The sequence below is a fragment of the Artibeus jamaicensis genome, unplaced genomic scaffold, assembly GCF_021234435.1.
Source record: "Artibeus jamaicensis isolate MK-2021 breed Jamaican fruit bat unplaced genomic scaffold, CSHL_Jam_final scaffold_2375, whole genome shotgun sequence".
Lineage (NCBI taxonomy): Eukaryota > Metazoa > Chordata > Mammalia > Chiroptera > Phyllostomidae > Artibeus > Artibeus jamaicensis.
The window spans coordinates 711,360-734,231 of NW_026522032.1; the positions used below are offsets into that span (position 1 = coordinate 711,360).

General features: G+C 36.7%; 1 protein-coding gene across 1 annotated transcript in view; it reads left to right on the forward strand.

Annotated features, from left to right (window-relative positions):
• The window catches only part of TEX11 (testis expressed 11), a 118,552-nt gene that overhangs the window by 30,078 nt on the left and 65,602 nt on the right, over window positions 1-22,872 (forward strand). The window contains exons 7-8 of the mRNA XM_053656654.1: window positions 2,984-3,064; window positions 12,287-12,372. Of these exons, the coding sequence (XP_053512629.1) occupies window positions 2,984-3,064; window positions 12,287-12,372 (167 nt within the window). The remainder of the gene's footprint in view (window positions 1-2,983; window positions 3,065-12,286; window positions 12,373-22,872) is intronic.

Consider the following 22,872-nt stretch of genomic DNA (forward strand, 5'->3'; position numbering starts at 1 on the left):
TGAGCTGAATTAACTACTTCCGTCTTCACAGAATACCATTTGTACTTGAAAGAATGACAGGTAAATTTGTTTATTCAGACTTGGGTACCTAGCAGACATTTTCACAAAAATGAATGAAGTGAGAAAGTGACGTCAAGGAAAGCACTGACAGTATTTCTTGTCAGCAATAAAATTTTAATTTTTAAGTAACAATTAGAATTTTGGAAAATTTGTACCTCCACCATGAACTTGACAGCCTCCAGATACTTAAACTTTTTTTAAAAAAAGATTTTATTTATTTACTTTTAGAGAGAGGGGAAGGGAGGGAGAAAAAGTGGGAGAGAAACATCAATATGTGGTTGCCTCTCACATGACCCCCACTGGGGACCTGGCCTGCAACCCAGGCATGTGCCCTGGCTGGGAATTGAACCGGCACCCCTTTGGTTCACAGCCCGTACTCAGTCCACTGAGCCACACTAGCCAGGTCCAGATACTTAAACTTTTATGATAAAAGTGATGGTGACATTAACTAATGTGATTTTTAAATAGTTTTATTTTGAAAAAATTAGAGATCCACAGGAAGTTGCAGAAATAGTAAAGTCTGGTGTATGTGTTGCCCAGTTTTCCTCAATGGTAACATCTTGTATAAATATAGTGCATTGTCAAACTAGTAAATTGGCATGGGTACAATCCATGAACCTTACTCATATTTCACCAGTTTTATACGGCCTTGTGTGTGTTTCTATAGTTCTGTGTAGTTTCATCACCTGGATAGATTCATGTAACCACCACAATCAAAATACAGAACAGTTCCCTCACCGAAAAGATCCCTTGTGCTTTCCCTTGTAGTTATATACATTCCCTCAACCTCAGTACCATGCAATCAATAACCTATTCTCCGCCTCTATAAATTTTGTCACTTGGGAATGTTATAGAAATGTAATGTATGTAACCTTTTGGTATTGGCCTCTTTAACGTGGCATAATTCCTTTGACAGTCACCCAAGTTTTGCATATCAATAGTTTGTTCTGTATTTGTAAGTAATATTCTATAGTGGTATAGATTTACCAGTTTGTTTAGCCATTCACTGTTGAAAGACTTAGGGTTGTTTGAAGTTTTTGCCTATTGCAAATAGAGTTGGCATGAACATTTATATACAGGATTTTTTTGTGTGGACATAAAATTTCATATTGTGAATTTCACTCATAGTGACATTGAATATTTTTTCATGTATCTACTGGCCATCTGTATTTCCTCTTTGGAAAAATGTCTAATAAGGTCCTCTGCCCATTTTAAAATTAGGTTCTTTTTGGTCAATACCAAAATTTTGTGAGTTCTTCATGAATTTTGGATATTAACCTTATCAGATGTATTGGTGAATATATTGTCCCATTCAGTGGGTTGTCTTTTTATTTTGTTGGTCTCCTTTGCTGTGCAAGACCTTTTTAGTGGGACGTAGTCCCATTTATTTATTCTTTTGTTCCTTTGCCTGGGGAGATATATCAGAAAAATACTGCTACAAGCAATGTCTGAGATTTTACTGCCTATGTTGTCTTCTAGGATTTTTATGGTTTTGGGTCGAATATTTAAGTCTTTAATTCATTTTGAAGTTATTCTTGTGTGTGGTATAAGAAGGTGATCTAGTTTCATTTTTCTGCACGTATGTGTTCAATTTTCCTAGCACCGTTTATTGAATAAAATATCTTTAGCCCATTGTATGTACTTGCTTCCTCTGTCAAAGTTTGACTATAAAGGTTTATTATATGGGTTTATTTCTGGGCTCTCTATTCTGTTCTGTTGATCTATGTGTCAGTACCACAGGTTTGATTACTCTAGCTTTGTAGTGAGTTTCAAAATAGGAAAGTGTGAGCCCTACATCCTTGTTCTTTTCAAAATGGTTTTGCCTATTCTGTGTCCCCTCGATTTCCACATGAAGTTTAAGATCAGCAAATCAGTTTCTGCCAAGAAAGCCAGCTAGAATTTTGATGGCAATTGTATTGAATCTGTAGTTCAACTTAGGGAATATTGCCATCTTAAGAGAATTAAGTCTTCTGATCTGTGAACATGGGATGTGTTTCCATTTATTTAGGTCTTCTTTAATCTATTCCAACAGTTTTTTTGGTCAGTGTACAAACCCTAACAGTTCTTTTGTTAAATTTATTCCCAATTATTTTGGTTTTTGACGCTAATTTAAGTGGAATAAATACTTAATATCATTTTTGGTTTACTTATTGCTAATGGAGAGACATACAATAGATTTTTGTATATTGTACCCTGTATCCTGGTTGAACTTGTTTATTCAAGTTTCGTGGACTTCTTTGGATATTTTACATACAAGATCATGTCATTTGAAAATAGGGATAATTTTATTTAGAAATTATACTTACAAATAAATTTCACAGGAGGAGGTGCAAGACTAGTGCACTGAAAATTACAAAAATATGGAAAGAATTTAGAGATAAGCTAGTATGGTGTCCTAATTTTATAGATGAGGAAATTGAAGCCATGAGAGCATAAGGTTCAAGGCTATGCATAATAAATATCAGAGTAACTCTTCTGGCTCTAAGATTAGGTTGTACTAAACTGCCTTTATGGCAATAGCAGACATTCAGAGCAATTTAGACTGTGAAGTTATTGTAAGCCTGTTTTAGGACAAAAGACTGCTATTTAACATTAAAAATTCCTCTGATACAAGACCTATTCAATCCCAGGAAGTATCTGTTAGATGTGGCATTATATCATAATAACATAGAGTTGTACACCAATTTTGACGTTTCCACAAGAAGTAAATGACTTCCAGTCATTAGTGTCAATTTTGTGTTACCCAAGACTCTTGCCTTTTATTTCTTTGTATTTTGTGCCAGTTATTATGTTTAGCAAGACTAAAGAATTAGAAAACAAATTAAGACTTTTAAATAACAGTTAAAATATGTTAAAATTGACCTGTAGACAAATAGCTTGTTATTTCATTTGAACTAATTATTGACATTTTTCACTTTCCTAGGCAGTTATTCAAGGGGATTTTCCAAGAGCATCTACATGCATACTGCGCTGCAAAGATATGTTGATGAGGGTCCCTAATATGGTGAGTGAAATTTCTGCATTTAATCATGAAGAGTTTGAAAATATGTCAAGTTTTAGGAAGAATTATTGCTATTTTATGCAACCCTTTAGAGATTATATTGAAATCAGTTCTACTTAGCTGATCTTTGAAATATTTTTGCTTCACTTGTTGTACAAGAGAGGACCCCCCCCAAAAAGCAGAATTTATTTATAAAAAGTTGTACATTCATTCTTACATGTTTGAACTTTGGGCACCTTCAGAGTGTTCTCCATTTGATGCAGTACACTTACTAAGATATTTTTTCCTCTGCTCAAAACAGTTTTTGAAGTCATCAGTTTTGATGCCTTTTAGTGCTTCTGCTATTTTTGTTCACCTCTTCCACATCAGCAAAATATTTCCCTTTGACGACTTTTTTCATCTGGGGAGCCAGAAAAAGTTGCTCAGGGGGGAGACTGGGTGCATAGGGAGGGTGGGGCATGGGGGTCATGTTGTTTTTGGTCAGAAACTGCTGAACACTCAGCAGTGTGGGCAGGTGTGCCGATAAATCACACACCATGAAGTGGGCAAACGTGTTGAGTTTTCAAAAAAAATTTTACTGAAGCTGAATACAGCCTCTCACAATAACACCAGTTGGTGCACTGATACAGATGGGTCCCCAGAACACTCACCTAGTTGGGGAAGTCTGTACTATAAGGGGCCCACCATCTAGAAGATAATTCCAGTTTTGGGGGGATCATTCTTATACTAGAAAAGGTGTTTAAAAATAAATATGGGGTATTTCTTAAAATTTCTTTGCTTTCCCTGTTATTATCAAACCATCTTGATGGTATTTCCTCCATATTTTGTGCTATGTGATAAAAAAGAAAAAATAAGTTTATTTCTCTGCTGGCAAGTTTAACAAGCAGTTGATGATATCACTGCTATAGTATTTTACTATATTGGGATTTGGAGGTGTGAGATATTTGATAGGATAAATAAAACCTGCTTTCTAGCGTGTATCTCATGAAATTTCCAGAGTTAGTAAGTTTTTATTTTTCCACTTTATCTGCCTTTTTCTATTCTTTCTCCCCCATTTCAGTGCCTATGTCTACTTCATGTTTATTATCACGGAGGGAATTGGTAACAAAGATATATTTGGATGTTAAGGAGAATGTTCCCAGGGCTCCATAAATTATGCTTGCTTGTGAGACTGGTCTTATTTTACCCCTAATTCCATGTTATCATGTAGAAGTTAATTCAGTAAATATTTATATATTGCCAATTAGATGCTAGGTATTCTTCTCAGCTGTAAAAATTTTAAAGCAATTTCATATTTATAAAAATGTTCCAAGAATAGTTTAAGGAACTGCTGGAAACCCTTTGCCCAGAGAACCCATTCCAGTTTCCCAGTACTGTCCTTTGTACAGAATGACTTCAATCTGGGATTGTACCTGGTCCCTAGTTTCTTTTTATCTGGAACACTTCCTCACTCTTGGATTCACTTTCATAACCTTGGCAGTTTAGAAGATTAGAGACCAGGCATTTTATAGAACATGACTTAATTTTTTTAGTTAAATTTTTTATTGAGATAAAATCAGCCATATAACATTGTGTAAGGTTGAGTGTATGATGTGTTGGTTTGATACAGTTATATACCATAATATGATTACTGCAGTGGCATTATCTAACTAACTAACACCTTTACCAGGTCACAGATCATTTTCTGGTGTGTATTGAGAACAGTTAATCTCTGGTCTCTCAGTAATTTTGAAATCTATAATACAGGACCATTGACTCTGTTGTGCATTAGATCTCCGTAACTTATTTATCTACTAGTTTCAGATTTGTGCCCTTAAATAATATTTCTTCAACTTCACCACCCTTAATTTGGGTGTTCAGAGTTTTCTTGTGATTAGACCATGTTATAGATTTGGGCCAGAAAATCACAGAAGTGGTAGGTGGAGACGAATCCTGGGGTGCCTTGGGACATTTGCAGGCCCACCTCCAGGCCCGGTCCTGGTAAAAGTCAGCCTTGAAATTTACCTTGGATCTTTCCACGTGCAGCCAGGCCCAGAGCAGACGCAGCCACAAATGTGGATTGCTTGTATCTTCAAGCAGATGCCCAGGACCAGGCATGGACAGTGTCTGACATGGGTCTATGCTGGAGTCCATCCCAAGGGGCCCAAAATCAACATACCAAGTGACCAGATTCATACAACATTAGATTAGCATCCAACAAACTTCACAGACAAGTCCTTCTACTTTGTTCTTCTTCAATATTGTCTTAGCTGTTCTTGACCTTTTATTCTTTCACATTAATTTTTTGAGTTAGCGTGTCAACTTTGGTAAAAAACTATTAGGATATTGATTGAATTGCCATTGGATTTATTGATTAATTTGGACAGGTTCATTATCTTTATAATATTGAGTCATCCTATCTATGAGTTTGATATATCTTAATTCATATAATCTTTAAAGTATTTCAACATAGTTTTGTAATTTTCACATTTGATCATTAGCATAAGTGATATACTAAAGATTATATATTTTTAACTTTAAAAAAATCCATACCTAAGGATATATTTTTTATTGATTTTAGAGAGAGAGGAAAGGAGAAAGAGAGAAAGAAATATTACTTGGTTGCCTCCTACATGTTCCCCAACCGGGGACCAAACCCACAGCCTAGGTATATGTTCTGACTGGGGATCGAACTCACAAACTTTTTGGCTCATAGGATGATGCTCCAACCAACTGAGCCACCCGGCCAGGGCTTAAAGATTATATTTTTGAATTTTTTGTCATTGCTGTATAAGGATGCAGTTTTTATAAATGCTTATTTAATATTTAATAACTTCTCTGAGTTCTCTTACTAATTCTAATGATTTTATCTGTACAGTTTCTTAGATTGTTTGCACTTGCATGTTTCTACCATCTCTTCTGTTGCTATCTATTTAACATTATAAATTACTAGAGGACAGAGAATTTTCTTTAATATGCTTTGTAGAGTTAATAGATATTGAATTGTGTATTGAAAGATATGATGGGAGATTCTTAGATGGTGTGTAGAGAAAGAAAGCTTTTGATATGTCATGCAGTGTTAGAGCTGATGAAGGGAAAAAGAAATGTACAGAGAGAAGAAAGAGATGAATTAGAGAACATAGCATATATAACAGAAGAGTATGTCTTCATCAAGATGGGGCTACTAGTAAAAGACCTTTTTTTAAGTGCAGAGAGTTAATAGTTGTTGTTTTTTTTGGTTGATAGGACTAAACTGTTAGCAACGTCATTTTAATTCTAGAGGTCAGTGAAAGTATTTAGGGTGTTTTTTTTTTTTTTTACGTGCTTAAGGTTTAGACAAGGGACCTGAAAACCTAGAACAGGAAATCTGAGAATGAAAGGAAATGATCAGGTAAAGGTTGGAGAAGAACTAACATAGTGGGGGTTTTTAAGAGAGAGAGAGAGAGATGGATTTTGTTGTTCTACCCATTTATGCATTCATTGATTTCTTCTTGTATGTGCCCTGACCAGGGATCAGATCTGCAACCTTGGCATATGGGATGGCACTCTAACCAACTGAGCTACCCGGCCAGGGCCTAAAACAATGTTTAAAAGGAATTAATTAGTTAAGTAAGCCAGCTCTTTTTTTTTCCCCTTGAGACATCATTCCTGTATCCCAAGACGAGATTAGGAATTACTGTAAGGTGTTGACTTGAAGGCAGAGGTAATGCTTATTGTTCAGAGGTAAATAAAGTGTTTTGAAAACTGTATTTTAGAGTATCAGGAGAAATAACTAACAGCTTATTGTTTTACTGAGATAATCTGAGAATTAGAGAAAGCTGAATAATGGAGGGATTAGAAGGTAAAGGTCTTAAAGCCATTAAGAAAGAAAGCCAGGCAATTATCATTTAATTATTAGTATACTACTGTATAATAATTGAATGATTAGTATACAGTAATTGAACCTATAAATGTTTAATAGACAACAAAATCACACAAAAATAGTTTAGAGTTTGGAATTGGAAAAATAAGAGCAGGTTGGTTTTTACTAAATTAAAAAAAACCAATTTACAAAATAATTTGCAGAAAATGAAGTTACCTAGTTAATTAAAAATAAAAAGCCTTGTAACAGTGGAAAGTTAGTGCTCAATCTTCTATATAATCTCATTTTAGCATTGTAAAGTAGGTATTCAGTTGGAGCTAAAATTTCTGGGCCTGGAGATGCAGCAGTAGCAGAGGTTCTAGAGATCCCATGGGTCCTGAGGATCCCATAATGCACTAGTAAAATGCAATATACAATAGACTTAGAGATCTAGCTTTGTGTTTTTATTTTCACTGTATATTGCTTGCAAAATGAGATGTTAGTACTCTATAGAAGACTAGGAACATATTTTTGAAAGAGATATTTTTATGAATCTTAGTACTTCATACCCCATTAGAAATGTTTCACGAGGACAGATTTTTGTTTTCTTTACTGATGTATCTCCGATGCCTAATAGTTAGGAAATGCTTAGTAAACATTTATTACTGAATGCATAAATGAATGAGTGAATAAGGAGTATTGGTAGTCAAAAGGTTATTTTTGTCATTACATTAAAAATATGCTGTGGGTCTCTTGAAATGTATTTCAGGATTTTGTAGATTCTCATAAGTTTATTACTGTGTATCGTTTTCTACCCTAGGAAGTAGCATTTATTGTAAGTACATTTGTAGGGATTCTGAGGGCAGACACAAATACTGAGGAAATTGAATAAAAATGCAGTATGCTTAAATGTTCATCAGAAGCTTTATTTTCCATTTTGCTCTGTATGATTAGTTGCAGGCCTCTCTGCAGCAAGTGGGTGTTGGCTTCATAATTCCAGGATAACTACATAATTGGTGTGTCCCTGTGTGAACCTATGGGTTCTGGGACATATAATGAGTTCAGCTTTTTCCACTGAAATGCCAAGAATGTGTTTAAATACTTCTGAGTTTTGGGCATACATCACTACCAAGACTATCCTTTATTTTAGATTTAAAAATACAGTAGGTCCGATATACTCAGTCATGCATACTGGACTTCTGAGTGTACTTTAATTCAAAGGGGAACCTTTTTTTCTTTTTGAAGCAAGACAGGTCTTTACATAGTAGTTATGAATAACTGGCCTCAGAATTCAGAATCCTAAGTGGCGATCTGCTTCTGTAGTCTCACTGAGGTAAAACGTGCAAAGGACTGCTTTATATGGGTGTAATCAGATTCTGATAGAGGGTTCCTGAAGGGGATACTTGGATAAATTATTAGAATTACATTTTTTTCTCTTATGTCATTTGCCAGTATTTTGACAGATGGAAACCCTGGAAGGCATGGCATTGAGGCAGAGACTGAGATACTGATTAACTCATAAAAGGAGTATTTCCCTGTTGCATCATTCACATGCTTATTCCTAGTTTTATCTAACTGGTAATTTATGTAAAGAAAATGTTTGTTGTTAAAGAGGGTCCATTAAAACTAATTCTTTTTAAATAAGTCTTAGGACTAAAAAAAGGGCTTTGGTCACATTTCAGAATGTTAGAATTTTTTGAAATTGTCTTAAATTGGGGGAAAAAACATTTTTTCCTCTCAAGGTGAACTTTTTTGGCTTTGAACATACTCTCTAATCTAAAGCCTTTTTCTGAATCTGACAACCTAAGAAGCATTTTAGCCTGTCCTTTTGATGGGAAATGATTAGATTTTCCAGTTCCTGTTATTAAAGGATTTTTCAGTTTATTAGTAACATATCATATTACTTTTTCATTCATAACTAATGTCCCGTCCTGAATATTTTGTAGTTCCTTTTTAAATAGATTCAGACAGCTTGATAAGGAACAATGGGTTATTTTGATGTACAGAACACTTGAAGTATGTCTTAAAGACTGAACTGCCATTATAATTGGACACACTAATTATGTGGCCATACTGGATTTCTCTTTGCTTAAAAAAATAGAAATTTATTCTCTTCCACTTCTGGAGGCTTGCAGACTGAAGTCATGGTGTCCGCAGGGCCATGTGCCCTCTAATGGCTCTAGGGAAGAATTATTCTTTGCCTCTTCCAGCATCTGGGCAATCTTTGGCATTCCTTGGTTTGCAGAAGCATCACTCCAATCTCTGCCTCTGTCTTCACAAGGCAATCTCCCCTGTGTGTCTGAGTATCTCCATGTGACTTTTTTTGGCTTCTCTTTTCTTTATCGGAAGCTTTATAGATGTCATGTCACATGGCTTTATTTTTTGAATTTTATTTATTTATTTTTTGCCATTTTTATTTAATTATTTTTCAACTACAGTATTCTGTCTTTTGTGAACATATGGATGCATAATGTGTTTTCAATATAGTGTTTTGGGTTTCTTCAGAGAAATGCCCAGAAGTGGAATTGCTGGGTCTTCCATTGTCTCTTGTTATAGCTTTTATTTTAAAGTCTATTTTGTCTGGTATAAGTATTATTGCTGCCCCAGCTTTTTTTTTTTCATTTTCATGAATATCTTTTCCTATACCTTCACTTTCAGTCTTTGTCTTTTGATATGAAGTGAGTCTCCTATAGACCGAGTATGTCAGAGTCCTGTTTTCTTATCCATTCAGCTACTGTTTGTCTTTTGATTGGAGCATTTAACCCATTTGCCTTTCAAGTACTTCTTGACTGATATGTATTTGTTGTCATTTTATTATTCATATATTTTTTAAATCCTCACCTGAGAATAGGTTTATTGATTTTAGTAAGAGAGGAATGGTGAGAAAGAGGGGCGAGTTAGGGAGGAAGGGAAGGAAGGAGAGAGAGAAAAATATATTTATGTGAGAGAAACACCAATTGGTTGCCTCCTGTATGCACCCCGACCAGGGACCAACCCCACAACCTTTTGGTGTACAGGATGATGCTTCAACAAACTGAACCACCTGGCTAGGGCTTATTATTCGTATTTTTATTCTTTTTTTCTTGTTTTCAAAGGTGATCCTTTCACATTTATTGTAATACCAGTTTGGTGCTGATAAATTCCTTTAGCTTTTGCTTGCCTGGGAAGTTTTTTATCCTTCCATTCTAAATGATAGCTTTGCTAGGTAGAGCAGTCTTGGTTGTAGGTCCCTGCTTTTCATCACTTTGAATACTTCTTGCCAGTTCCTTCTAGTCTGCAAAGTTTCTGTTGAGAAATCAGCTGACAGTCTTATGGGAACTCCCTGGTTGGTAACTAACTGCGTCTCTCTTGCTGCTTTTTAGTTTTTCACTTTGTCTTTTAACCTGTGGCATTTCAATTATGATGTGTCTTGGTGTAAGCCTCTTTGGATCCATCTTGTTTGGGACTCTGTGCTTACCTGATTTGTATATTTATATCCTTCACCAGGTTAGGGAAATTTTTCATTATTATTTTTTCCAAATAAGTTTTCTCTCTCTTCACCTTTTGGCACCCCCATGATACAAACATTGGTGTTCTTGAAGCTTTCCTGGAAGTTCCTTAAACTATCCTCAGTTTTTAGGTTATTTTTTCTTTTTGATGTTGTGCTGGGATGTTTTCTGCTTCCTTACTTTCCAAATTGCTGATTTTATCCTCTGCTTCATCTTCTCTGCTGTTGATTCCCTGTAATGTATTCTTCATTTCACTTATTGTATTCAAAGATCCTCTACTCTTCCCTTAAGTTCACTGAGCATCCTTATAACCAGTGTTTTGAACTCTGCATCTGGTAGATTGCTTGTCTCCATTTTATTTAGTTCTTTTTCTTGAGTTTTGTTCTGTTCTTTTATTCAGGATGTGTTTCTTTGTCTCCTTGGGTTAATTGTCTCCATGTGCTTATTTCTATGTATTAGGTAGAGCTTCTATTTCTCTCAGTCTCGGTTGAGTGGCCATGTGTATAGTAGGTGGCCATATGTATCTGTAGGGCCAGGTGGCACAGCCTCCTTAGTCACCCAAACTGGGCATTCCAGGTGCATTCCTCTATGTGGGCTACGTGCATACTCCTCTTGTAGTTGAGCCTTGATTGCCATTGGCATGTCAATAAGAGGGATCTACCCCGCCCCCTGATCAATCAGTTGCAAGGACTTGCCCTGACTGCAAATGCTGTGTAGGTGCTGACCCCAGGGAGCAGAATCCTTCAGTAAGACTCTGGTGTCCACTGAGTTTGTCCCTTGAATGTGTTGCTCATGGGGGTGGTTTGGTGGTTCTCTGGCACAGTCTGAAGTTGTCTACCAGATGTGCTGGCTCTGGCATCTCCCAGGTGGTGCAGGCCAAGATCAGCCACTACCTGTGCCCTGCCTGGAGCATCCTGGTATGACCTACAGAGTGATATGCAGAAGGCTGCCACTAGTGCTGGCTTGGGGCTGCTTAGCGAGAGGTATGGGTAACACTGAGGCCAGATGCTGTTGTTTGGGGTTTTTGACCTTTGAGAGATGTTCAGAAAGTCTGCAGCATAAGCCAATACAGGCTGTTCATATGGCATAGTCACTGGAAATGGCTTGCGAGAGCCTGCAGGTTGAGTGGGGTGAGGTGTCAGGGAATCATCAGGGCCGTGTGAACAGTGTGAACCAGCTTAATGGAGATGCAGGTAGCATGCCTGCATCTATGGGATGGCTCTATGGGAGGAGGAATAAGCAAAGGAATCCCCACTGGTTTTCACAGCCAGAAGATGTGGGGAGTTCTCTTCCTGGCACTGGAACCCTGGTCATGGGGGCCTGGAGTGGGGCTGGGATGCCTCCCTCCTCTAGGAGGACCTCAGCAGCCAAGATATTCCTCCCAATTTTTAACTGCCATAGGTGGCTGTGGGGCTAGCCTGTTCATGACTCTGCCCCACCCACCAGTTTCAGTGTGGCTTCTTTTGTACATCTTTAGTTATGAGACTTCTGTTCAGCTAGATTTCAGGTGATTCTGAATGATGGATGTTCTGTAGTTAAATTTTAATTTTGATATGGATGTAGAAGGATGCGAGTACTGCATTTACCTTTGCCACCATCTTTACCAGAAGCCCAGTATGATCTCTATAGATATATATTTTTAAAGACTTTATTTATTTTTAGAGTGCAAGGAAGGGAAGGAGAAAGAGAGGGCAAGAAACATTGATGTGTGAGAGAAACATTGATTGGTAGCCTCTTGAATGCGTCCCCAACCAGGGACCTGGCCTGCAACCCTGGCATGTACCCTGACCAGTAATTGAACCAGCTACTTCCAGTTTGCAAGACAACATCCAGCCCACTAAGCCACACCAGTCAGGACTCTACAGATATTTTAATGTTAAGGAAATCATAAATCTGACATATATTTTTTTATTGCAGGTCAACTATCTTCTTGTTCTCTGTTACAACTTTGGAGTAGAATCCCACCTGGTGCATAAATATGATGAAAGTTGTTTCTGGCTCAGGTAATATAACCAAAAATAATGTAACTTTAAGAATATTATCATAAAGTTTAGTTAATACTTACTATATGGTACTTTGGCAGTTTAAACATTTTCTGACTTCAAAAGCCAGCATGCTAAATTTATTTACACCTTTGACATGTATTGTTTATTTTTATTACAAGTTGCCAGTGACAGAAAAATGTATTATACTCATAATATAACATAAGAGTATGTTCTCTTTCCATTCTTTGTATCTTCATGAAGAATATAGAATTCTTTTTTTTTTTTGCTTTGGGAGATATTACAGTCTGCTAATCCCACAATACAAGGGTGGGAGGGGTGAGCAAGGGTGGAATAAACTAAAATTATTAGTTTTAAATGAATTTTGGTATTTTACTATCAGTCAAGTAAGTATATATTTAGCACGTACTGTATGCTCAGTACTGTGCTAAAATTTGTACTGTTTTGTTGACTACAGAAATATCAAGGGAATAGTGCAAAAATGTGTCAGCTCTATACACAAATTCTGCCTTTTACTGAATACCTGGGCACAGCACAGGTTCTGACACACAGTAGATGCTCATTTATTTCTATTTCTATAATTTTATGTGAAATGTATTCTTCTGGAGATGCTACATAAGGTGCTATGAATATTAGGGGATCACAGAATAAAATACATCAAATGAATTCACCAAATATTTTCTCTTTCTTAGTACAGAGTTATTTCTGGTTGCTTGGATACCTCCATGATTAGTTTAACTATTGTGAAATTTGTATTTGCCATTAATGAAATAAACATAAAGATGGTCATTTAGATTATGCTACTTGCAGGCAAATATATCTCTAAGAAACTATTTATGAAAATAACTTGTTTATGTAAAGGACTTTAGAGCTCAAAGATTGATCAAACTCTAAAGAACTATGCTTCCACTTTATTGTACCTCCGAAATTGGTATGGATGGTATTGAATGTAGATCGTGGTTGACAGAACAGGTTTATGCAGTTATAAGGACTATACTTGTCTTAATTTAGAATGCTTCGTGCAAGTGCAATATACCTGAAATTTTTATTAATCACATTTTTATAAGTTGAATTACTTAAAATATACCAAAGGAGCTAAGTAGTTTAACATAGCTTTTACAGCAGGTTTCCTTTAAAGAAACATCTTTGTCGTTGTTGTTGTTATTGTTGTTGTTGTTATTCTATTACAGTTGTCCCAGTTTTTCCCCCTTTGCCCTCCTTGGCCCAGCCCACCCCCTGCCCCCACAGTCAATCCCCACCCTATTGTCCATGTCCATGGGTCACTCATACATGTTCTTCAACTAGTCCCTTCCCCTCTTTCCACCCTTATCCACCTCTCCCCTCTGGTCACTGTCAGTCTCCTTTTTAAAAAGTAAATAACCAGTGAGTCCTATTTGGCAGGCTTTGGAAGGATTTAAGGGTAGTGCACTTACAAAGTTTATGGCACACACTTATCAAAACACTAGTATGCTAAGAATACAGGAATGGGAAGGATAAAAGCAACCTGTTGGTGCCATAGATGGATTAAGACAATGGAGATGAACTCGAAGTTTATGCTAAGAATGAGGGAAACTGTTCCTTGGGAACTGGTCATAAGAGTAGGCTGGGCTTGAGATGGCATGACATAATACTTTATTTTCACCTATACCATGGATTATTGACTCCTTATTTTTTATTGTTGTGCAGTTACAATTGTACTGCCTTTTTCCCTGTTGCTCTCCCCTGCCCCATCCCCCACTCCTCACCTGTCATTATTTTTTAGAAGACCTTACAGAAAAAAATGACAATGACAGGATATGACTGACATCAATATCATAAGTTAATTATATCAAATTTTTACTATATATTAGAGGGTGTATTTTTAAAAATATAATTTAACCTGCAGTCATATTTTCATCAAAATCTTTGTAGAGCACTACTATATTTTGAGTCTCTTGTGTTCTTTCTTTTCCTTTTAATTTGATTTTGTATTGGTTCCAGGTGTATAGCTTAATCGTTAGACAATCATACTTTACATAGTGTTCCCCTCAATATTTCCAGTGCGTAACTTGTACCATAATACATAGTTCTCACAGTATTGCTGATTATATTCCCTGTGCTGTACTTTATGTCCCTGGGACTGTTTTGTAACTACCAATCTGTAGTTCTTAATTTTTTCACCTCTTTCACATGGAGCCCCAAACCCCTTCCCTTCAGGGAACTGCCAGTCCCCTCTCTGTGTGAGTATTTTGTGTTCTTGTCACTAGAATGGGCTTGGGGAACACAGGCAGCACTTGAATTCTAGCCCTAGTTATTATATACAATTATAATTTCTTTGCCTGATTATTTTTTCCATATTTTTTGAGATATAAAAATAACGGAGAGTTATTTTCAAATACTTTGAAACAATTATATTTTATGTGTTTTAGAAAGTTAAAATAATTATCAATATAATTTTTACAAGTGTATTTTATTGATTGTGCTATTAGAATTGTCCCATTTTTTCTTCTTTTTATTCCCCTCTGCCCTGTACCCCTCCTCCCACCAGCATTCCTCCCCCTTAGTTCATGTCCACGGGTTGTACATATAAGTTGTTTGGCTTCTCCATTTCCTATACTATTCTTAACCTCTCCCTGTCTATTCTGTACATACCATTTATGCTTCTTATTCCCTGTACCTTTTCCCCCATTCTCCCCGTCCCCCGATAACCCTCCATGTGATCTCCATTTCTGTGATTCTCTTTCTGTTCTAGTTGTTTGCTTAGTTTGTTTTTGTTTTTCAGATTCAGTTGTTGACAATTGTGAATTTGTTGTCATTTTACTGTTCATATTTTTGGTCATCTTTTTCTTAGATAAGTCCCTTTAACATTTCATATAATAAGGGCTTAATGGTGATGAATTCCTTTAACTTGACCTTATCTGGAAAGCACTTTATCTGATCTTTCATTCTAAATGATAACTTTGCTGGAGAGAGTCATCTTGGATGTAGGTCTTCACCTTTCATGACTTGGAATACTTTTATCCAGCCCCTTCTTGCCTACAAAGTTTCTTTTGAGAAATCAGCTGATAGTCTGATGGGAACTCCTTTGTAGGTAACTGTCTTCTTTCCTTTTGCTGCTTTTAAGATTCTCTTCTTATCTTTCATTTTGTGTAATGTAATTAAGATGTATTTTGGTGTGTGCTCCCTTGGGTCCACCTTCTTTGGGACTCTCTGAACTTCTTGGAAGTCTATTTCCTTCATCAAATTGGGGAAGTTCTCCTTCATTATGTTTTCTTTTTTAATATATTTTATTAATTATGCCATTACAGTTGTTCTATTCCCCCCTTCATTCCCCTCCACCCTGCACACCCCCTCCCCCACCATTCCCCCCCTTTAGTTTATGACCACATGTCTCAAGTTCTTTAGATTCTAGATTTCCCCTACTATTCTTGCCCTCCCCCTATCTATTTTCTACCTACCATCTGTGCTACTTATATTCTGTACCTCCCCCCTTCTCCTTCTCCCACTCCTCCGTTGCTAACCCTCCATGTGATCTTCATTTCTATGGTTCTGCTCCTGATCTAGCTGTCCTCTTAGTTTGCTTTCGTTTTAGGTGTGGTTGTTAGGTTATATACAATTTGGAAGTACCCATTCAGTCTAAGAGGAAAAACCCTGTTTTTACACTAGTGGTAAGATATGAAAATTGCTGTTGTAGTGTGCAATTTGGTTGAAATAAAAGCCTAGCATAAAGGGTGACAGTGAGTATTGTTTAAAAAGCTCTTTTCTTCCCCACAGTGTTTGTTAACAAATCTGTTTGGGACTTTTCTCAGTTTCTGTCTCTTCTCTGCCTAAGAAAAGTTCGCTGCTCTCCTTGCTTTGGGCCACACTCTTTTGACCATGTCCCCTTATTAGAGATGTCACAGATTAAGAGAAGGCCCCTGTACTTGTGAATGAAAGTGGGAGTCCTTCAGCTCACTTTACTGTGGGTGTCCAGGTACCTACTTTGATGTATTTAGTGACAAATTGAGTTAGGATGTATAAATATAGAATTTCAGATCTTTGAAGTCAGAATGCCAGCTTTGGAAATATGTTTTAGAGCGTTTTTGTTTAATATAATGTATCTTTTCTACTATTCTTCTCTTTTGTGATTCTTGCTATAGTGAGCACCTCTGTTTGCTCTTGGCAGAAGGCAGGAAGAAGTAAATGGGAAAAGACTTGATATAGAACTTTCTTCCACAGTCTAGGAGAGTTATTAGGGATCTCTCAGTTGCCCTGGTAGAATTTAAATTTGGTGCTTATCTTTTAAAGTCTTATCTAATAATTTGAACATATATTATGTTGAACTTGGCTTTTTATAGACGGTGTACAGAAATGACACTGTAACTAATTAGTATTCTACAAGAAGCACTATAAACCAAACAAATACCAATTAGTCAAACTCTAGTATCTTTGGAATTACATTGATTTACTGCAAAGATTTTACACATTTTTTTCCCTGGGAAGGAAGTGCTCCAATCCCAAACCTTAGTTATATTCTTAATCATTGATGACTTTTTAAAAGTTTCTAGTAGTTTGTTGTAATTCACTCACCTGGAGCTACTGGCTGGTAAACAATTGGAAGGCGTACTTTTTTCCTTTTGCTTTAAGAAGATCTATTTTCTAATGATGGCAAACTAAATTTAGGGGAGAACATTCAAAATGAAAAGACAATACCCATGGACATAGTAAAAATACTGTTTAAAACTTGTTTACTAATTAAGGAAATTATATATGCTATTTAAAAAATTTAAATATCACAAAAGTACATAATATGAAAAGAGAAAGTTCTCTGTAACCCTACACTCATAAATGCTCAGTATTAAGTTTGCTTTATGTTTTTATTTTTCTTCAAAAAACCATTTTAAAAAGCTCTTTCAATATATTTAAGTGACAAGGAAAACATGAGGATCATCACATTGTATTTGGAGGATGTAAGGAGTGAGGGCTTTCTAGAATGGACTGTAAATAAAGAAGATTCATGGAACAAAGCCAAGCCAAAGAGTATACATAGGAAAATCTCAACTTTGTGATCTCTTGTTATGTTAGAGACAGTGAGCTCAAGTGGGAAAAGGACAGAAGATACTTGAATTTGACAAAGTCCTGGAGAATTGGATAAAACCCTGAAGGTGTTCTGTAAAAGATAATCTACCATTGATCTTAATAAATGAAATTGAAATGACCTGACTTCTTTAATCTACATGTCAGAGACTGAACGCTTATAAATTCCTGAAGATGAGAGTCTTTTTGTAGTTTAACAAAAATGAGAGTATTTCTCAACCCCTTGCGTTCGGATTTCTGTCTGTGCTGCCGTTCTTTTTTCAGGATCCAAAGAAAGCATGATTTCTTCCGCAGCCATTGTTACAGTTTACGTTATCTTAAAGGAAACAACAACCTAAACTTAGAATTGCTAGATGTTGTTTTTGGATGTGAATAAGTAATTGGATTGGCTGGTAGTCTGTCAGAGAAAGAGTAATTTTTGAGCTCCCTTTCTAACATTATTTTTAATTTCTCTGAAACTAATTTAAACCTTTCTCAGTTGGTAGCTAATGTGAATTGCTTTCTATTAGTTGGGAATCATTTTTACTCTGGCTGTAGTATCCTCAAATGGAAGAGAAGTATGTCTTTTCTCTGCTTCTATAAAACTTTTTATGTTTCTCATGGAATCAGAAGAGAATAATTCAGCAAAAATTACACTGGTTTTCTAAATTCATAGCACTTAGTGTTAGTGAACACAGATTATGTAATTTCCATGTAAATTCCATGGATTATGTAAATCCATGCTGGATTTAAAAATGGCTATTATATTTACAGTAAAGAGAGTATTTATGAGATTTTTTTATTCATCAATGTTTAGCCTTTACTGGGGTTATATAGAAATGTACAGGGTCCATCAGAAGTAGGGCCTGCTTGAGTGTGGTTGGTAGGGTAGTAATATGGGTGTAATAATTTATAGGTTTTTTTTAAAGATTTTATTTATTTATCTTTAGAGGGGAGGGGAAGGGAATGAAAGAGGGAGAGAAATATCAGTGTATGGTTACCTCTCATGCATCCCCTGCTGGGAACTGACCTGCAACCCAGGCATGTGCCCTGACTGGGAATTGAACCACGATACTCTAGTTCGAAGGCCCGCGCTCAATTCCCTGAGCTACACCAGCCAGGGCTTAATTTATAGTTTTAATTTGAACATTTCACCTAAAATGTCATGGTGTGCTTGAGTGTAATTTATAGTTTAAATTTGAATATTTCACCTTAAATGTCATGGTGTGCTTGAGTGTGATGTTGTTATGTTACAGAATGACATGCTTATGATTTTGTAAGAAAAGAGGCATTATTTGTGCTGGACAGTGTATATCCCCAGATGTCTTCTAATAAGAAGTAAAGGAAATAACAAATATAAATGTATTTATGCGCACAAATATTAATCATTCAATACTTGGGCCCAAGAGAAGTTTGTGTCTGTTTTAATGTTACTTAATGTTTATTCCTTTATTTTCCCTTCTGTTTCCTTGAGAATTTGACAATATTATTCATAGGCAGTGAGATTTAGGGAAAGATTACAGAGCTAGTAGAAGAAAATCTTTTACTAGTCAACTGTGTGACTTTGTGTCACTCACCTACTACTGCTACCTTCTGGGCTGTTTGTTATCTGTGTCACAGGCTTGTAATGAAGATAACAAAAGTAACATAATAGTACTTGGAATAATTAAGGGTATTATCTAATCATAGACTATGATAAAGTTATTAACTGTAAAATTAATAAATTTAATAAAATATGCAACACCTGTTTTAAGGAAAAATGGAGGTATTAGCACCACCTTGTGGAAATAGAATGAATTGTATAGTGTCCATTTTAATAAGTTAATTTACTATAATAACACTTTAGAGTGATGAGAATCCTTACAGATCATGTAGTTCAGTAATTTAGAACCTTATGTTCTGTAATACCCTAGGTTTTTATGAAAGGCAAAAGATTTATATGATCTGAAGAGAAATCAGAGTATGATACCCTAGGTTTTTGCCAGAAGAGCTTCGAGTCTCCTTTAAGAGGATGAGGACACTTACCCACAATTCTCTAGGATTTCCATCTTGATGCAGAAAAGTTAGGCTTTTATCAATTTTCTGTGTAGTGTGTCCTTGTAAGATTTTGCTTGAGAAAAAAAATGACTCTCCTGCTTTATAGTATGAAAATGGTTGATAACACATCAACTTCATTTTGTTGATGTGCAGATACGGAAATGGAAATTTAGAGAGATTAAGAGATTTATACGAGGGCACCTAGTTGTGGCACTAGATCTCCAGTGTTTCAGGAATAGTCTTTTTCCAAATGTTAGGAGTGATGTTCCCTCTTTGATTGCTGATTTTAGTAATTTCTTTTCTTGGTCAGTCTAGCCAAAGATCCATCAATTTGTTGGATCTGTCAAAACACCAACTTTTGGTTTTCTTGATTTTCTCTGTAGTTTTCCAGTTGTCTGTTTCATTTATTTCTGCTGTACTCTTTATGATTCTTCCCCTCTGTGCTTGCTTTGTTTGGGGTGCTCTTTCATTTTCCCAAGGAAGGTTGAGGATATATTTATTGATTTTAGAAAGAGAAAGACAGACAGATATCAGTCTGTTGCCTCCCATATGAGCCCTGACTGGAGATTACACCCACAACTTAGGTGTGTGCCCTGATCTGGAATTGAACCTGCAACCTCTTTTTGGTGTACAGATGACACTCCAACCAGCTGAGCCACCTGGCCAGGGCACCACTTCTATGCTCTTGCTTACTTGAAGTATATCTGAGTTTCTGAGCTGTGTTATTTTCTTTTCTCTAAAGAACTTTTTGTAAGGCTGGCCTACTGGAAACAAATTCCCTCAACAGGAGAAAGTCTTTATTTTTTTACTTTTGAATATTCTCACCAGGTACAGAATTTTAGGTTGGTGGTATTTTTCTGTTAACACTTTAAATATTTCACTGCACTCTCTTCTTACACAATTTCTGAGTGTTGAACTGAATTCTTGGCACCTTTATTGGTGAGTTTTTCCCCCTATGGTTTGCTTCAGGATTTTTTCATTTGTTTTTGATTTTCTATCATTTGAAAATGATATGCCTAGGTGTAGTTAATTGTTATTTATCCTGCTTTGTGTTTCCTAAGTTTCTTGTATATATGGTTTGGTATTGGACATTCATTTTGGTGGGAATTCTTAGTCATTCTTTCAAGTATTTCTTCTGTTCCTTTCTCACTTTTTCCATTCCACTTAGTTTATTCCTTTTGTTAGTTCTCCCATAGTCCTTGGCTATTCTGCTCGCCTTTTTTAGTCTTTGCTTTCTTTGCTTTTCAAGGATGCTGTTGACATAGTCTCCAGCTCATAGATTGTTTCCTTAGCCATGTCCAGTTTATTAAAAAGCCCACGAGAGACATTCCCTGTGTCTGTTACAGTGGGTTTTTTTGAAATCTCTAGCATTTCTTCTTCTTTTTTTTTGTTCTTTCTTAGGATTTCCATCTCTCTGTTTACATTGCCCATCTGTCTACTTTATGCATTAGAGCCCTTATAATGTTAACTAGAGCTATTTTATATTCCCAGCTTGATAATCTCAACATCTCTGCCATGTCTGGTGCTGATGCTTGCTCTGTCTCTTCAAATTGGGGGGGGGGTGCCTTTTGTTATGTCTTGTAATGTTTCTTTATAGGTGAATATGATGCACTGAGTAAAAGTAACTGTTGTAAATAGGCCTTTAGTAATGTGGTGGTTAGGTTTGGGGGGGAATGGAAGCGTTCTGTAGTCCTATGAATATTTCTCAGTTTTTTGGTGAGCCTATGCCTTTGAACTATTAGCTTCACAAGTTTTTCTGCTTCCCCCCCCCCCCCCCCGTTAGGTGGTATGGAATGGCTAGAATAGGATGGGGGTGAGTATTTCTTTTCCCCAGGTCAGTTAGGCTCTGACAAATATCTCAAGAGGTGAGGATCTGGTTAACTGGTTTCCCCTGAGGGCAGACCTTGCTAAAATAAAGAGTGCTCTGGGTCATTTCAGCATAGTTTCTTTTAATCTCTCCTGCCAAGGCCCCAGGGGATATTTTTCTGTGGGAATCTGGTTGAGCTCCTGTAGATCCGCCTGACAGTATTGTGGGTTCCCCTCTATAGCTCTGTTCCCCTGGAGTTTTTAACTCTCTGTACTTGTCCACATTGAGCTTTCAGCAGCCTATCAATTTCACAGTTCACAATTTTCTGTTCCAGCACCGGTTCCCTTGGCAAGTTTCTGCTTTTGAGTCAAACTCCTTGTGTTTGCCTGTTCGCTCTCCAGTCTAGAGGGCAGTGGCTTTACCCTGTGTCTTCCCTTCTTTTCTGGATCCAAGAAGAGTTGGGTTTTTTTTTTTAGTCTTTTCAGTTTTTTACTTGTTGGAATGGAGTAGTGACTTCCAAGCTCCTTACAGGTGGAACCTAAAACCAAGGGTGTGATTTGCTTTTTAAGCTCAGCTTCCTTACCTTTGTAAACCAACATTAATTTTAGACTATGATAGAGAAGGAAAGGCATTTATTTGAGAAAAAAGGGGCTGTTGCCTGGGAGGTACAGATTCAGGTAGCAACTTAAATTGTGTTCCATCGAGATAAAGGGGAGGTCCTCTTTTATAGCAAAACTTCTCACCCAGGGGACAGAGAGAGACTTTGCTTTGGGCAATGGGTTCATGAAGCAGTGTGCAGTTGATGTTTTGTTGAGTTGTACACTCGAAACTTGTGTGGTCTTGTGAACCAGTGTCACTCCAATAAATTCAAAGAAAAAAGTTTTGGCCCAGCTTCTGTTTTTGTTTAAGTTGAGTCAGACATAAACACACAGGCATAGAGCCTGAAGGAAGCTGAGATTTCAGTCTGAGGTTCTTCCAGGAATACAGATAGCCAAAAACCTGTCATTAGTGGCCATTTGCTAATGGAAACTAATTAGTATTTGCTAATGGCCACTAGGCTCTTGTTATTTACAGTGTTTGGGGCCTTGATTGACCATGTAGAGTCCGTCTCAGCACATTAATTCCTTCTTGGGGTACATCAAATGAATCATTTTCCTTTGGGTTCATACCATCACCCCTGGATCAGAATACCTTAATTTTTAGTTATTGTATTCTAAGAGGTTCTCCTGGAGCCATTTGAGCCATTCCAGCCCTTGGCTCTTCACTGATGGATCTGTGTATTTCTTGAATAATGCTTTTTAGTCTTCCTCAGACCACCCTCTGATTACTCCTGCCTTGCCACGCACCTATGCATAACGTATGCATAACGTTCTGTATCCTCAGGGATGAGTGTGACCCCAGGATTGTTGTTGGCCATGTCTCTGTGAAACTTGTGTTTATTTTTCATTTCACTTGTTGCTATTATTATGGTGGAGCTGCTGGTCCCCTCTTAATTACTCACCACCAAGATGTCTATTGTTTTTGACAATGCCCCTTAGGCAGGAACATCTCCTCCTGTGTTCTAAATAAAGTCAGTCCCTTCATGCAGAGATGCTGAACTTTCCCACTTTATTGCATGCTTT